We start from the raw sequence: 15,232 nt of genomic DNA on the forward strand, positions 1-15,232 counted from the left end.
GATTTATCATGGCAACATAGGACAAGCAGAAGACACAGACTCTAGGGAAATCCCAGTGCAGGCTACCGTGTGCTCTCAGCCTCCCCCGAGGGTCCCCCAGAGCATACTCTACTCCAAGAGTGAACACGCAGCAATGTGAATGCGATGTTTCTCCCCAGCAAAGCCCATTGGAGACCCAGCTAAGAGCTGGCCACCTAGGTACCCTCTGCCTAGCACCTACCAAAATCCCAGATTCCCCAAAGGAGACCCAGCGTTCAAAATAAACCATGTTGTTTGCACAGTCTAGGCCCAGTGAACCACCCTGTTAACTGTTGCTTGGGAATATTCTGAGAGCCAGGTTCCCAGATGTCAGCCAAGGGCCAATCTTGTAAGCAGGCCTGAGGATAGCAATCTCGAGCCTGTTAACTCTCTTCTGCACAGCTATGAATCAATTAGTATATGCCATCGGGGCTTATCTAAACCTTCCCTGCCCTATAATTACGTGTGCAGAATCCCAGAGGCCTGCTCGTCTCACTACCCTGTCAACCCACCCATTGCCACAGCCCTGCATTTAGTGGGCTTTGCCCTCATCTCCCTACCAAGCTCTCTATGTATTTGTAGCCTTCCTGCAGCTCCCCCTGCAGGCTAAGCTGAGAAGGACAGCATGGAAGCCATGCCCCTGTCCTGTCAAAAGGCCAGGGATTTCCTCCAGCAGTAGGTCTTTTCCAAGACTCCATGGAAGGTGCTGGGAGTATGGGCAACCTGAAGGGTAGAAACTTGATGTTCTTAAAACTCTACAACCTTCTTCCCTTAGGAAAAAGCCAGGCTCCAGTGTTTGATGTATTTGAAGCGTTTCTCAATACCGACAACATCCAGGTCTTTGCTAATGCGGCCACAAGTTACATCATGTGCCTTATGAAGTTTGTCAAAGGACTGGGTGAGTGGAGTCTTCTTTCCGTCCCCCCGTGACAGCGGATGACTTTGTGTGGAAAGCCCTGGAGACAGGCCCACTGCCCGCCTGGAGCAAGCAAGCCAGCCGCCCGGGTTTCAGGCAGATGGCGATGTGTGCTGTGTATTCAGAAGCAGAAAGCTTACTGTAAAAGCAGCTTGGGTTCTGTCCAGGGTTGCTATTTTTCATCATGTTCCTGGAATACTCTTGTAATGTAGCATGTTTTCAATCTATATGTTACTTTACTCCAACTTCGTTTTTGAATCTTAAAATATTCTAGAATCCCCCTTATGCAGGAGCTGCTGTCCTCGATGTCACATAATTAGCAGCCTGAGCTTGAGTTTCCAGCTCCTCCTAACAGAAATTAAGGATGCCTCCCCCTGGGCCTTATCAATCATAACATGTCTTTGGAGGGTAAAAGTCCCCCTTCTTTGAGGCCTTGTGCATTTCAGAGACCACCAAGCTGATTTTCCGCTTAATTTAGCAATGCTTGAACAAAGTGGAGTCTTGCTGTACAACATGACCTGCTGTAGCAGACTTTTTTTATGGAGCCCAAGTTTATCTGGGGTGAAACAGAAGGGAGGGCAGTTAGTTAAACCAAAAATTTTAGAAGGAACTTAAGTCTTAAAGTTTTGAGACCCTCACCATGGAGTGCTCTTAGACCCTGAGGCTAAGAACAATTTGAAGGACAATGTAAGGTTCATAATATTTTTTTGTTAATTTTTGCTAAATAACCGACAGTTCATTTGCAGAAGAAGACTGGACGCAAAGAAACTAGGCGACTTCGTTCATGTCCCCCTTTTTGGGGAGCAGGAACAAAAATCAAGTTTCAGGAGAGAGACAACAAGTGTGATCTGTAGACCATTGTTGTTCTCTTCTGTTATTTATTACACGTGCCTCATTCTGTTGTCATGTATACCCCGGGAAAGGGAGGACTGAGCGGAAGGGCAGCTGTGGCCACTTGTTAATTGATTCTACAAACTAGGCTTCAGAGGAAGATTTCTTGGGGACAACAGCATCAGATTGTATTTTATTTTAACTCTGCTCTGTGTTAAATAGAAACCAAATAATCTGGTATCTTCATCATAAGAAGACCTTAAAGTATGAATCTTTGTATCAGGTAGTAGAAAATTCAGTACTTGTATAGGAATAACTCACTCCCAGGTGTCTCCTTTGTTCTCCCCCGACCGGCACACTCACAGTGCTCTGACGCTGGGTGGGGGGCAGGTTTCTCACACCGTGCAATATTCTGAGACACCAGCTGGCTGTCCTAGAATTCAATTCAGTTCTACACTCCCCAGAGTTAGCACAGACTCCACAGGTGAGGGGCTCAGTCCGACAAGACTGCCCCCTCCACTTCACTTGCCAGAACAAAGGTAGGTCCCCAGGTTGCCCACAACTCTGACATGGCTACAAATTGGAGGTTCCATGACCCCACCCCTTGGATTTGGTTAGTTGTTGGAACAAGTCACAGAACTCAGGGAAACACGTTTACCAGTTTCTTCTATAATGAGGGATGTAATAAAGGATACAGGTGAACAGCCAGCCAAAGAGATACATAGGGCAAGGTCCATAGGGTCCCAAACACAGGAGCTTCGGTCCCCATGGAGTGGGGGTGAGCCACCCTCCCGGCATGGAGATGTAGTCACCAGCCCAGAAGCTCTCCGCACCCCATATTTCTGGAATTTTCATGGAGGCTTCAGTGGGAAATTACAAGGGTTTTAGGAGCTCTGTGCCAGGAACTGGGAGCAGAGGCCAATATATACATTTGCTATTATCACAGTCTTATGTTTCATCTAAGAATCATTATTGGTATTCTCTTATGCAGTGAACTGTTGAGTGCCCGCCATGTGGCCACAGCAGCCTATTTGTACTATGAAGGTATAAAGATGAATAAAACACGCTTCCTGCCCGTGAGAGGCTCACAGCCTCTTCTCGGAAGCACACATAAATCAATAATTACAATTCCGTAAGATGAATACTTTCGTGGAGGCTACTAAAAAGAAAAAAGGTATTTAAGCGGAAATAAACAAGCAGCTGAGAAAGATGCTTGGAAGTGGGGGGCAGGTCAGGCTTCAGAGAGGAGGTGACATTTGAACTTTGCGGAGTAAGCTGTAGGTTTGCTTTTCTAAAAACAGGATACGTTGGAGATACCCACATAAGAGAGATAGTGGGTGATGAGGTGGAAAGAAAGGAAGGGGGCAGTTGGGAAGGGTTCTGGGTGCTACATCAGGGAATCCAGAATGTGTGGAAGGTTTCTAAGTAAAGAGTGGTACAATCACACGCCGTGTTAGAACTGACCTGTAGCAGGCACACGTCCCCATACGGGGGGACAGGGGACAGGAGGCTGCAGGCAGAGAGAGTAGAGAGGATGTCATTGGCTCTGGCGCGTGGTAGAGGCAGGGTCTGTGGGGCTCGGCACTGCTCCGCTGGGGGCTTGCAAGGACTGGCGTTACTGAGAAATAGGGTGTTCAAAAGGAGAGCAGGTTAGGTGTGGAGGAGAGGAAAAAGTAATGAATTCTCTTTGGACGTTTGGACAGGTTGAGCTTCTGTGAAACTCCGTTCAAGGGGAGATGCCTAGCAGCAAGTTACAAATTTGAGATTTTATCTCAAGGAGGGAGTTAGCGGCAGCAAATAGAGATGCAGAATAATCGGTATGCACATGGTGGATGGTTTTTTCTGTGAGTTATAAGGTGGAGTTACTTGTATGGGGTGGAGTCCGTGGGAACTGTTGAGCCCCCAGTAGCCATGCTGGCTGTGTCCTGCCCCGGACTCCAGGGGGCGCCGTTTGCATAGACTTTGATGTGTAACACAGTAGCCTAGGTTTAAAAAAAGACAAAAACAAAAACTGGGACGTTCACTTGGATCAACAGGCTAAGAAATGAATTTATGTTTAATTCCCACTTGGTTATTTCAACATGAATTTGCCCTCGTCTGCGTTTTGATATTGTAAAGTAAGTTCAACGAAACCAGGGTCTGGCAAACGGTGGTCTGCAGGCCGGATCCAACCCTTGGATAGTTTTTATGAAGTTTACTGGAGCACAGCCATGGTCATTTGTCTGTAACTAGTTTTGTATGATAAGGGTAGATCTGAGAAGTTGAAACGAAAACAGGATGACCTGCAAAGCCTAAAGTATTCGCTGTCTGGCCCCGTACACAGAAAGTTTGCCGATCCCTGATCTAAAATACAAATGTTTATCTTTTCTTTTTTAAGGAGAAACGTGCCTCTTTGTCTGAATTTTAACTAATGCCTAGTAATTAGGTCTGTTTACCCACAGGGGAGGGTGCCTAGTGGCTACGATGGTAGACTATTAGAAACAATTACAGTACCGTGGAATGATTTTATTAAAAGTATGGGCATAGATTCATTACATGAGAAGAAAAATGGTAATCCTCAACTACTCTTTGCCTATAGAAAATCTAGATGCCCTCTCCAGATCCGTGAAACCTCTAGATAGGTACCAAAAAAAACCAGAAATCATTTCCGTTCAATTCAGGGGTCTCCATCCCCAAGCCCCGGATGTTTAGACTCTACCCAGGGACTTTATCATTACTGTTTAGTGCTGAGCCCTGGCAGCAAATGGGTCCTTTTCCAAACAGAGAGGGGCCTAGCACTTCAGCCCAGCCCGTGGCTTGTCGCCAGTACTGTCCTTTATCATTGAGCTTCAGGGTCACACCATCCGCAGCAGGGGCGCGGTGAAGGGAGTTACGGTGCACCCGGGTGCAAAATAACACCGGCCAGCCACTGAAGGAATTGTGGTAGAATACGGGGAAAGCGTGGCTTAGTGAAAAGGGGAGCTACAAATGGAATGATCCCAAAAAAATAAGAGGTGCGGTATGATTCCCAGCTGTATTTAACATGTACACATGCAGAGGGGAAAAGTGACCAAAAGGATTCTTCTCAGGGTCACTGAGTTTGGGGTCATTTTTTCTTCTATTTTAGCCGACGTTTGATGAACGAATGCTGTGTGAATAAATAGGTCTTCCGTTGAAGGGGGACCTCAGGGGTGATTTTGTCTGTCTTCCAGGAGAGGTGGACTGTAAGGAAATAGGAGACTGTGTCCCGGGACCCGGAGCCACGTCCCCTGACCTGTGCCTCCCCGCGCTGGATTACCTCAGGCGCTGCTCTCAGGTACACGGAGCTCCAGGCCCTGAAACCCGCCTCAGACGAAGCTCGCGAAACGTGCACGGATGTCTTTTGCTGAAGCCCAAGAGAAACACTTTCTGCTGACTCTGAGGAGACCGGGGGCTTGGATCTGGAGTAGGAATGGTTGTCCCCACCCCTTCTGTGAAGGAGAGAAAGGAACAAACGTGCTAGAACACACAACTGAATTGAAATCTCAGAAACTTCTCATGTACACTCAGACACAGGAACTGTCATAATCTCTCTGTCTGCGTCAGGCTGCAGGGAGAGGGGTCATGAGGTCCTGGGAAGTCTTCATGATAAGACATGGATGGTGGGGGTGCCACCATTGAAGAGAGACAAAAACCAAAGGGGGGCGCACATTCAGTCAAGATCTAGTGAGGAAATCCCACCAAACCGTGCTTATCAAAGGGAACAGTGACCTTCGTTGTGCTAAATCCAGTAATGGCCATTATCCCAAGAGGAGGCCGCCTCCTGAAGCCTTTTCGCCCCCAGGCTTCAGTAATGCTCTCAGTAGTTGCCCTGCTGTCTCCACAGGTTGTGTCCCCCGGCCTTTTCCTGTCTGTGGAACCTCTCCGGCGGTGATAGCAGCGATTGTGGGAAGCCCCAGGGCTTTAGAAAGGATGCCCAGCCCCAGCTTCTTCCCCCAGCTGCCTCCACAAGGCCCCACATGACAGGACCCCAGCTACCTTTCCACCCTCAGATCCTTCCCTCTCACTCTGTGCTCCAACCACACCGACTTTCTTTCCCTCAGATACATAGCGCCTTACGGCTCAGGGGCATTGCTGTTCCCTCTGCCTGGAATGTCCTCTCCCTGCATCTCCTTGCGACACTCTTTATCTTCCTGGATCTCATCTGAAACCTCACCTCCTCAGAGAGATCAGAGCTTAAGGATCTCCCGGCTCGTTGCCAACACTCCCATATACCCTGGTCACTCTAGTATCGCCTAATGTTTTTTCTATAGCCTTTAGGTCCAAAATGTTATTTATTGTTTGTGAAGGGATCATTGTAAGCCCCCCAGGACAGGAATTTTGTCTGACTCACCTGCAGCTCTTCCCCTGGCACAGCAGGCACAGTTCTAATCTGTGGGGCTCCTTGGGAGTTTGGCCCCATGATGAGGGTTCCTGGGGGCACTGGGCTCTTACAGCGAGGGGAATAAAGAACCCAGGGCAGTCTGTCAGTTCTGCGTTCAATACCTGCGCCCACAGATGCCTCCCTTTCCCCACTTACCGTTGGCCTCGTTGCCCTGGTGTTGAGGCAAGGGAAGGGGAAGTCAGTCTGGTATCCCATTTACCCAGAGACTGTCTTCTCAGTGGTCCCCACAGAACACTTTCCTGTAGGCAAAAACTCGTGACGTGTTTTATGGTTCCCCGGGTTGGTTTACCAGGGTCTGTAAAACTCATAGGTAATTGAGATGCTGAAAAAGTATCCCTAGAGCCTTTTTCCTCTACCTTTTGGTTTCCAGTAAATGCTGTTTTCATCTGCTCCATGGGATAGATGCCTCTCGGGAGCTGCCGAATGGATCCAAATTATAACCTCAGAACTTTCATACGCTGGGAGCTTCTCGGCTTTTCCCTAACCCCAGTATTGCTGACATATAACTTTATTCCCCTTTAACACCCAGAGTGCAGCTTTTTCCGATATATAATTGCAATTCAATCTTTTGTTACTTAGTTACTGGCCAAAATCTACAAAATGCCCCTGAAGCCAATATTCCTTAGCGGGCGACTTGCCAGCTTGCCTCGAAGACTTCAGGAGCAGTCGGCGAGCAGTGAGGATGGAATGGAGTCGGTCCTGTCTGATTTTGATGACGACACTGGTGAGTTTATTGACTGGACTGAACCAGGTTATTTGCTGTGTTCATATTCCCAGAAGCTTAAGCCGTGAGTTCAGTAGCTTATAGATCGTAAGAATGACCACGCACTGATGTTGCTACTGGTTTTAATTCTAACAGAACAAGCGTCCCTAGAGTTTCCATGGACCGCTTGAAAACATCATTTGATGTCGTCTTCACACCCATCCTTTTTAGATGGATGCCTCTATCCAAGCTCAGCGCAGATCTGCAGACACCACTAAATATAGTTTCTAACTCTGAATTCTCTATAATTTAGCAAATTGGAATGTGGTTGCGTTGGTACTTAAATTGGCTGGTAATTGTCTTTAATACCTTCTAGGAAACACAATCATTATATAATTACTTCCTGCAGGACTATTTGGTTAGAGACTGGGGAAATTAAGCCACTACTGAAGAGAGAATCTATTTGTGACTGGTGGAACTGAAGGCTCATTAAAAGAATAATTTTAAAGAATGTGTTTCAAATTAGTTCCCATGTAATTTCCTGTGGATTGGAGCTCAGTCTGGTAACTTTGGGAAATTTTCCGATGGGTTAACTCACGCTCATGCTTGTCTTCTGATTCAGTCGACCTGCCCTGTTCTAGATCTAGAAGTGGAAATTATATCCTTAAAGGGGACAGATAACTGGCATAGTTTGATTCAAACCATTGTAAAAGGAGTTTTGGGGAGAGGTTTTTTTAAATTTGCTTTTTTATTCATTTTTAATTTTTGTTTTATTTTTCTGTTATAAATTCACTTAGGAGAGTGGCGAGAGGGTTTACAGTTTTCCATAGGGATTATAAACAGTAAAGCCTCACTGGTTGAGACTAATTTTAAGGAAGAACCATTGGAAAGAATAGCTAATATAGAGAACAAATAAAATGGAAATTGGCTAGATGTTGCGTAATAGAGGTTTCATCTAATGATTAGTTAAGAGTAATTTTTACTTAGCCTCTTAAACCTCCAACCGAGACAATTACAAACAGAAGCTACTGTCATTTATCTGTAAGACAGTCTTGAAAACAGTTGTAAATGCTTTGTTCTGCATTCTGTGTTTGGCTGATAGGTCTCTGAAGTCCTTTTCAATCTCTAGATTTTCCTCTTCAACTCTTTTTCACCCCTTTGCACTTCATGTGTTGAAGAAGTGAGGTCTTGTGTCCCATGGAATTTTCCGGGTGGACTTGATTGGTCGTACCCCCTAGAGTTGTACGTAACATGCGATCCTGGCTTCTGCACTTCCTATAAATTAGCTTGTTTACACTTGCTTATATTTTGAGGTTCATGAACCATTGTCAGCTAGTTTTATTTGTGGTTCATGGGTTTGGTTTAGCTTCCTATGAATGGGGATGTTCAAAATTGTGGAAGTAGATTTTCTTAATGGGAGTATTTATTTTTTTAAAGATTTTTATTTAAGAGAGAGAGAGAAGAGAGCACGAGTGGGGGGGGGGCAGAAGGAGAGGGAGAAGCAGGCTCCCCACAGACCCCGGGATCATGACCTGAGCCAAAGGCAGACACTTAACCGACTGAGCCACCCAGGCACCCTAGAGATTAATGGGAATATTTAAAAGCTGCCATCTTTTGACAGTTATCTCTCACAGGAAAATGAGAAGTATTAGAATTAAAATGTAGGGTGGGCTATTTTTTTATACTCTATTCTAGGTCCTTTGGGATGAAGCTAGACAAGTCGAGTCCTTTCTCTGCAGCAGTTATCTGAGCGGCAGATTCACAGATTTCCAAAGGCAGGGGTGAGCANGAATGTTGGCTCAGACAGTGCTTCTGTAAATGGCAAAACTAAAATTGTTTAGATCTCATAAAAAGCATCTCATGTTTCTTCCTTTCCCTAGTAATGAGCGACACTAAAATTTAGTATCTTATTATTTTTAAAATGAAACTCTGAAGGGGAGGGGGAAGAGAGGTGTGTACTGAGAGGTGTGCTGCTCTGGTTGTGTGATTCTGTTGATTCTGGGAGCACCCTTCCCCATCTGTGAGCAGTACACGAAGTGATGATTTGCCTGTACCCGGCATGAGAGAGCCGGCAGCACCAACTGCAAGGCAGGCAGGTAAAGTCAAAATAAGGTATAGATTGCAAGAAAAAAAAAAGAGAGAGAGAGAGACGGGAGATGAATGAGGGACCTCTGGGGCACAAGGAAGAGCAAAGAAAATAGACTAGCACACATGAGCAACAAAAGAAAAACTGGATGTCTCGGACTTCAGCAAAATTAAAGACTTTTGTGCATCAAAGGACATTATCAAGAGAGTGAAAGGACAATCGAAAGGAGAACATGTTTGTAAATCTTATTTCTGATAAGGTTTTAATATCCAGAATATATAAAGAATTCCTAAAACTCAACAAGACAACACAATTTAAAAATGGGCAAGGGACATGAATAGATATTTCTCAGAAGATCTACAAAAAGGCAATGAGCACATGAAAAGATGCTTAACATCATTATTCATCAGGGAAATGTAATCAAAACCACACCTACTAGGATGGCTATAGTTAAAAAACAAAGTAAGCGTTGGCAAGGATGTGGAGAAATTGGAACCCTCACCGGAATATAAAATGGTGCAGCCTCTATGGAAAACAAACAGTGGTATATCTTAAAAAAAAAACTAAACAGAACTACTAGATGACCCAGAAATCCCTCTCCTGGGTCTATACCCTAAGGAACTGAGACTGAAAGAGATACTTGCACTCCTATGTCATTGCAGCCTTACTCACCACAGCCAAAGGTGAAAACAACGCAAGTGTCCATCAACAGATGAATGAACAGAACATGGTACAACATACAAGGGAGTATTATTCATCCGATACATAGTACAACATGGATGGACCCTGAGAACATGACGCTAAATGAAATAAGCCAGACACAGAAACACAAATACCGCGTGATTCCACTTACATGAAATACCCAGAATAGGCAACTTCATAAAGACAGAAAGTAGATGAGAGGTTCCCAGGGAGCTGGAGTGAGGGGAGAATAGAAAGTTACTGGTTGCAGGGCTTCTGTTTGAGATGATTTTTTTAAAAAGTTTTAGGGGCGCCTGGGTGGCATAGCAGTTAAGCGTCTGCCTTCGGCTCAGGGCATGATCCCGGCATTATGGGATCGAGCCCCACATCAGGCTCTTCCGCTATGAGCCTGCTTCTTCCTCTCCCACTCCCCCTGCTTGTGTTCCCTCTCTTGCTGGCTGTCTCTATCTCTGTCGAATAAATAAAGTCTTAAAAATAAAAAAGTTTTGGAACTAGGTAGCGGAGACAGTTGCACAAAACCGTGCATGTAATGAAGTACCACTGAATTGTATATGTAAAAGGGGTTAAAGTGGCAAATTTTTGTTATATATTTATGATAAAACAATTTAAAAAAAAGATACACTAAGATGATACAAAAGGATTTTTTATTATTTTGGTATCATCAGCTCCCAAGATATCTGACAGTTGTTTCAACATAGAATTTACCACATCATCTTCATCCTGTAGGGGGATGAGAAGAAATTTTGGGTTTTTCCCTTTGACTTTGTTAGAGCATGTAAATCATAATCCGTCCACGTTTGTAGACACGGAGGGCTACCCCACCATATAGCACACTGCCACACTAACAATGTTCAGTTTGATCTTATGATGTGTGTTGTGTTTAACTGGATTTCACCGAGATCTGCTTCTTGGTTTCCAGGGCTGATAGAAGTCTGGATCCTCCTGCTGGAGCAGCTGACAGCGGCTGTGTCCAACTGTCCACGTCAGCACCAACCACCAACCTTGGATTTACTCTTCGAGCTGTTGAGAGATGTGACGAAAACACCTGGTAAGAATTTCTATGTCTGTCTTTCAGTGGGGAGTTGTCATAACTTTTTTTCAGGAAGGTATTTCTGTGTGTCTGCCCATTTCCCAGCTCTAACCCTAGACGTGATGCAGAACTTCATGCATAGTAGACGTTCGGTGAATACGTGTTGAATGACAATGATGCAGTGATGGTTAAGTCCTGTCATTGTTGACATGTATTCCCACCAGTCCATTTACAAATAATGTGTGCTATCCAGTTCGTTGGGGGTGTGGGATCTCTCCAATAATCAGGCCAAGGTTATTGGCTTTGCTCTGTTCCATGATTACAGCTTTCCTCTTTAACTGGATCTTACATGCTCTTGGCCCCAGGGCTGTCAGAGTCTCCAGTGACATAAACAAACCACTCAAAATATATATGATATTAAGACAGCAAGTTCTTGAATGTATAAAGGTCATAGATCATTAGATTGAGCAAAAGACATGTAGGGCGCCTAGGTGACTCAGTCAGTTAGCCTCTGACTTTTGATTCCAGTTCAGGTCATGATCTCTAGGTCGTGAGATCGAGCCCCACATTGGGCTCCATGCATGCTTAAGATTGTCTCTCTCTCTCCCTCTGCCCGTCCCCTGCTTGTGCTCGCGCTCACGCGTGCTCTCTCTCTCTCTCAAAAAAGGAAAAAGACATGTAGTGATCACCTAGTACCTTGATGGTACAGGAAAAGAATGGCCCTAATTCTTCTTTTGAATTAATCAAATTTAGCATGTACACTTAACACATGCAAATTTTCCTAAGATCCAAGCAACTATAGAAATTTTAGTTTCCACAAACAGAATCAGAACCACAAATGAACTCACTAGTTAATTCCATAGTTACAAGAGTTTTGTATTTATCACAAACTAATGAAGACTTGATAATTGATACTGTTTTAAGGTCCATTGCAAAGTTCATAGAAGAAATTTTTGCAGAAAAGCCAGAATAGCTACTCCCATATGTCAAAAAGTTATCAGCCTTTTATCCAAAAATAAGCAGGTATTTTAAAGAATTATACACCTCTCTTTCACTAGTCAGTACCATTTTCTGTTTTCACATTGCCATTAAATATGTGTGAGGAGCACTTAACCTAATTAATTCTAGAAATCTATCATCAAAGGAAATTAATAGTGATGAAGACAAAATGGGTATATAATGATCGCTGAAATATATTGAATACCAAAAAAATTATGAACACCCTAATGGGTTAAGTAAAAGTATTAAATAATTATAAGAGCATATAAATATTCCACAGACATTAAAATGAGTATTTGTAATTACATTTAAAGTATATACACTATGGAGTACAATCACAACATTATGAAATTTTATGTATCTCTAAATACACATGTACATTCAAAAAGACTAGGAGTCAAACATGAAAAGGTGATTATCTCTGGGGATAAGGTTTCTTTCTTTGTACTTGCATGTTGTTTTTCGTGTTTATTAGAAAAAAGATGCTTGCTTTTTTAATCAGAACTTTAAAAACCCGTGGGGCGCCTGGGTGGCACAGCGGTTAAGCGTCTGCCTTTGGCTTAGGGCATGATCCTGGCGTTATGGGATCGAGCCCCGCATCAGGCTCCTCTGCTGGGAGCCTGCTTCTTCCTCTCCCACTCCCCCTGCTTGTGTTCCCTCTCTCGCTGGCTGCCTCTATCTCTGTCGAATAAATAAATACATTCTTTAAAAAAAAAAAAAAAGAACTTTAAAAATCCATCACTTTCACAAGGATTTTCATTATAGCGTTGTCAATAAAGCAAAATATTAGAACACCTTAAATGTCCATCAGTAAGGGAACAGATAAATAACTGTTGTATATACATACAATGGAATAGTATATGGCAGTAAAAATGAGGGAATGTCTAAATCCACCCAAAAGAATGATCTCTAACCCACGTTAATGTGTTTCTTGATGTTTCATATAGATATTTGCACGTGAACTTTAGAGGGTATTTTCTCATACGTGTCTATGCATCTGTATGTTTACATCTGGGGACTGGAGTTAGATGATACTTTAGCTTTACTGGTATTTGAATTTATTCATGTATCATTTGCATAACTAAGTTCATACAGAAACAAAAAAGAGGGTCACCTGGGTGGCTCCGTCAGTTAAGCCTCTGACTCTTGATTTTGGCTCAGGTCATAATTTCGGGCTCATGGGATTGAACCCCACGTCCGGCTGTGCACTCAGCAGGGAGTCTGCTTGAGATTCTCCTTCTCCCTCTGCCCTTCCCCCCTACTCACATGCTCTCTAAAACAAATCTTAAGAAAAAAAAAAAAAAGAATGCTGCTGAAGACCAATCGATAGTTAATTCTTTTTCCTCGAAGTTCTCAGAGAGCTGGGGGCCGGGGGGCTCCTGTGAAAGAGATGGGCCATGCCAAGCCATGACGGTAACTTCCGTTTCCCTACAGGAATGCTGCTGCAATCACAGTTCTGACACTGACTTTTCTGTTTCAGGACCAGGGTTTGGAATCTATGCGGTTGTTCACCTTCTCCTCCCGGTGATGTCCGTTTGGCTCCGTCGTAGCCATAAAGACCATTCGTACTGGGATGCGGCTTCTGCTAATTTCAAGCATGCCATTGGCCTGTCTTGTGAGCTGGTGGTGGAGCACATTCAAAGCTTTATACACTCAGGTATCTACGCTCCCACACCATGCCGAGTATTTCTTTTTCATGGGAATCATCACTGTCTAAAAGTGCTTCTAAATACCAGTGTATGATTTTTGTCTGGAAATTACTAAAAGAAGAGAATTATATGGTCAGTGCCAACCTTCTCCTAGATTATCAAAATGAAAATTGATACTTAAAATACATATGTGGCTAAAAATATAATGCCATCTAGTAGATCTGTATATGAGAAGAAGGGAGGCAAGTTCAAATATGTAATAAATTTAAAAAAGAACTGGCCTTGTTGTCTGGGCGAGAGAGGGGTGTATCCTCCTGCTTCCTCTGGGAGGCTAAGTGGAGGAGATAAGATTTTAGCAAAGGCTTCAATTATAGGCAAGAAGTTGTTTGGGAGGTTAGGGGTGAAGTGTCTTAATATCTGTGGCACTTTAAAAAAGATCTGAAAGTATGCGGTGGATAGTATATTGAAGTCAGAAAAAAAAAAAATCACTGTTAACCCTAGATGTTATAATTCTATATGCCTTTGGCTTTTCTTTATAAAGAAGAGGTAAGGTAAGGGACTCCCTTGTTGGATAGGTTAGAAAAACTCATGAGGGGGCGCCTGGGTGGCACAGCGGTTAAGCGTCTGCCTTCGGCTCAGGGCGTGATCCCGGCATTATGGGATCGAGCCCCACATCAGGCTCCTCTGCTAGGAGCCTGCTTCTTCCTCTCCCACTCCCCCTGCTTGTGTTCCCTCTTTCGCTGGCTGTCTCTATCTCTTGAATAAATAAATAAAATCTGAAAAAAAAAAAAGAAAAAAAAAAGAAAAACTCATGAGATGTTCACCCCAAGGGAGAGTCAAAAAGCAAAGATAAGAAACGGGTAGCTCTACTAAATTTAATAAGGACAACTTGCCTCTGCAAAAAAAGAACGTTAATTGAGAAGGAAAACAGTGGGTGTTTCCACATATAAGCAATAACTGTCCCTAGGGGTAGATGTTCTCAACTGGATCATTGCTTTGCACAGCACAGAACCACTGAGGATGCTACTGAAAATTGGATTGGTGTCATCACAAGGACCTTGAGGAAAAGAATACAGATGTATTCCTTGACTTGGGAAAATAGAATGTGATTTGGGGAAGTCCCATTTTCTTTGGGGATGGTGTGCAGACCGAAGCCACACTGAGAAGTTCAGATGATGAGAGAGGGTCTGTTTGCCACGAGCACTTGGTCTGTCAGGCCTGAGGAAAGTCTGTGTTTCTTTTTTACCAGCTACTAGTCACGCTGTATGTGTTCTCTTCTGTGGAAGTAGATGAATTATATGCATCACTTTGAAAAATGTACATCAGTACATCAAAGTAAATCATATATTTCATCATGCAACGATTAATACAAGCTAAATTCAAGTTTAAGAAAATCCAAGAAGATTGCTTTTTTCCCCCCAGATGTATCATCTTTTTATTGCTCAGACTTTCTCCTTTTGCTAGAGATGCCATTTCAACCCACTCCTTCACAACAGAGTTGAGTGAAATCTTGGTCTTCCTTTTCCATGCAGACATCCGGTACGAGAGCATGATCAACACGGTGCTGAAGGACCTGTTTGAGTTGCTGGTAGCGTGTGTGGCCAAGCCCACAGAAACCATCTCCAGAGTGGGCTGCTCCTGCATTCGGTGAGGAAAACAATCCCCCGGCTCTCCACAAAATTACTTTATTGTAGCAATCCACTTTTTGAATTGCTTTCTAGAAGTAAAAATGTCTATATGTATACGCCAATAATTCCTCATTTCAGTGTTTAAGCAGCAAATATTTATTGTGTGAGGCATTCGGTGCACAGGAAGTCTATGAAGGTCCCTACCCTCAAGAGGCTTATAGCCTTTTCTAAAGGACATAACAGAGAGACACACGGAAAATGATAATAG

General features: G+C 43.7%; 1 protein-coding gene across 1 annotated transcript in view; it reads left to right on the top strand.

Annotated features, from left to right (window-relative positions):
• ARFGEF3 (ARFGEF family member 3) overlaps positions 1-15,232 on the top strand; it is a 165,358-nt gene that overhangs the window by 137,045 nt on the left and 13,081 nt on the right. The window contains exons 24-29 of the mRNA XM_040627843.1: positions 794-916; positions 4,957-5,060; positions 6,747-6,891; positions 10,578-10,706; positions 13,168-13,344; positions 14,869-14,983. Coding sequence (XP_040483777.1) covers positions 794-916; positions 4,957-5,060; positions 6,747-6,891; positions 10,578-10,706; positions 13,168-13,344; positions 14,869-14,983 — 793 coding nt within the window. The remainder of the gene's footprint in view (positions 1-793; positions 917-4,956; positions 5,061-6,746; positions 6,892-10,577; positions 10,707-13,167; positions 13,345-14,868; positions 14,984-15,232) is intronic.

Source organism: Ursus maritimus, unplaced genomic scaffold (assembly GCF_017311325.1).
Source record: "Ursus maritimus isolate PB19 unplaced genomic scaffold, ASM1731132v1 scaffold_13, whole genome shotgun sequence".
Taxonomy (NCBI): Eukaryota; Metazoa; Chordata; class Mammalia; order Carnivora; family Ursidae; genus Ursus; species Ursus maritimus.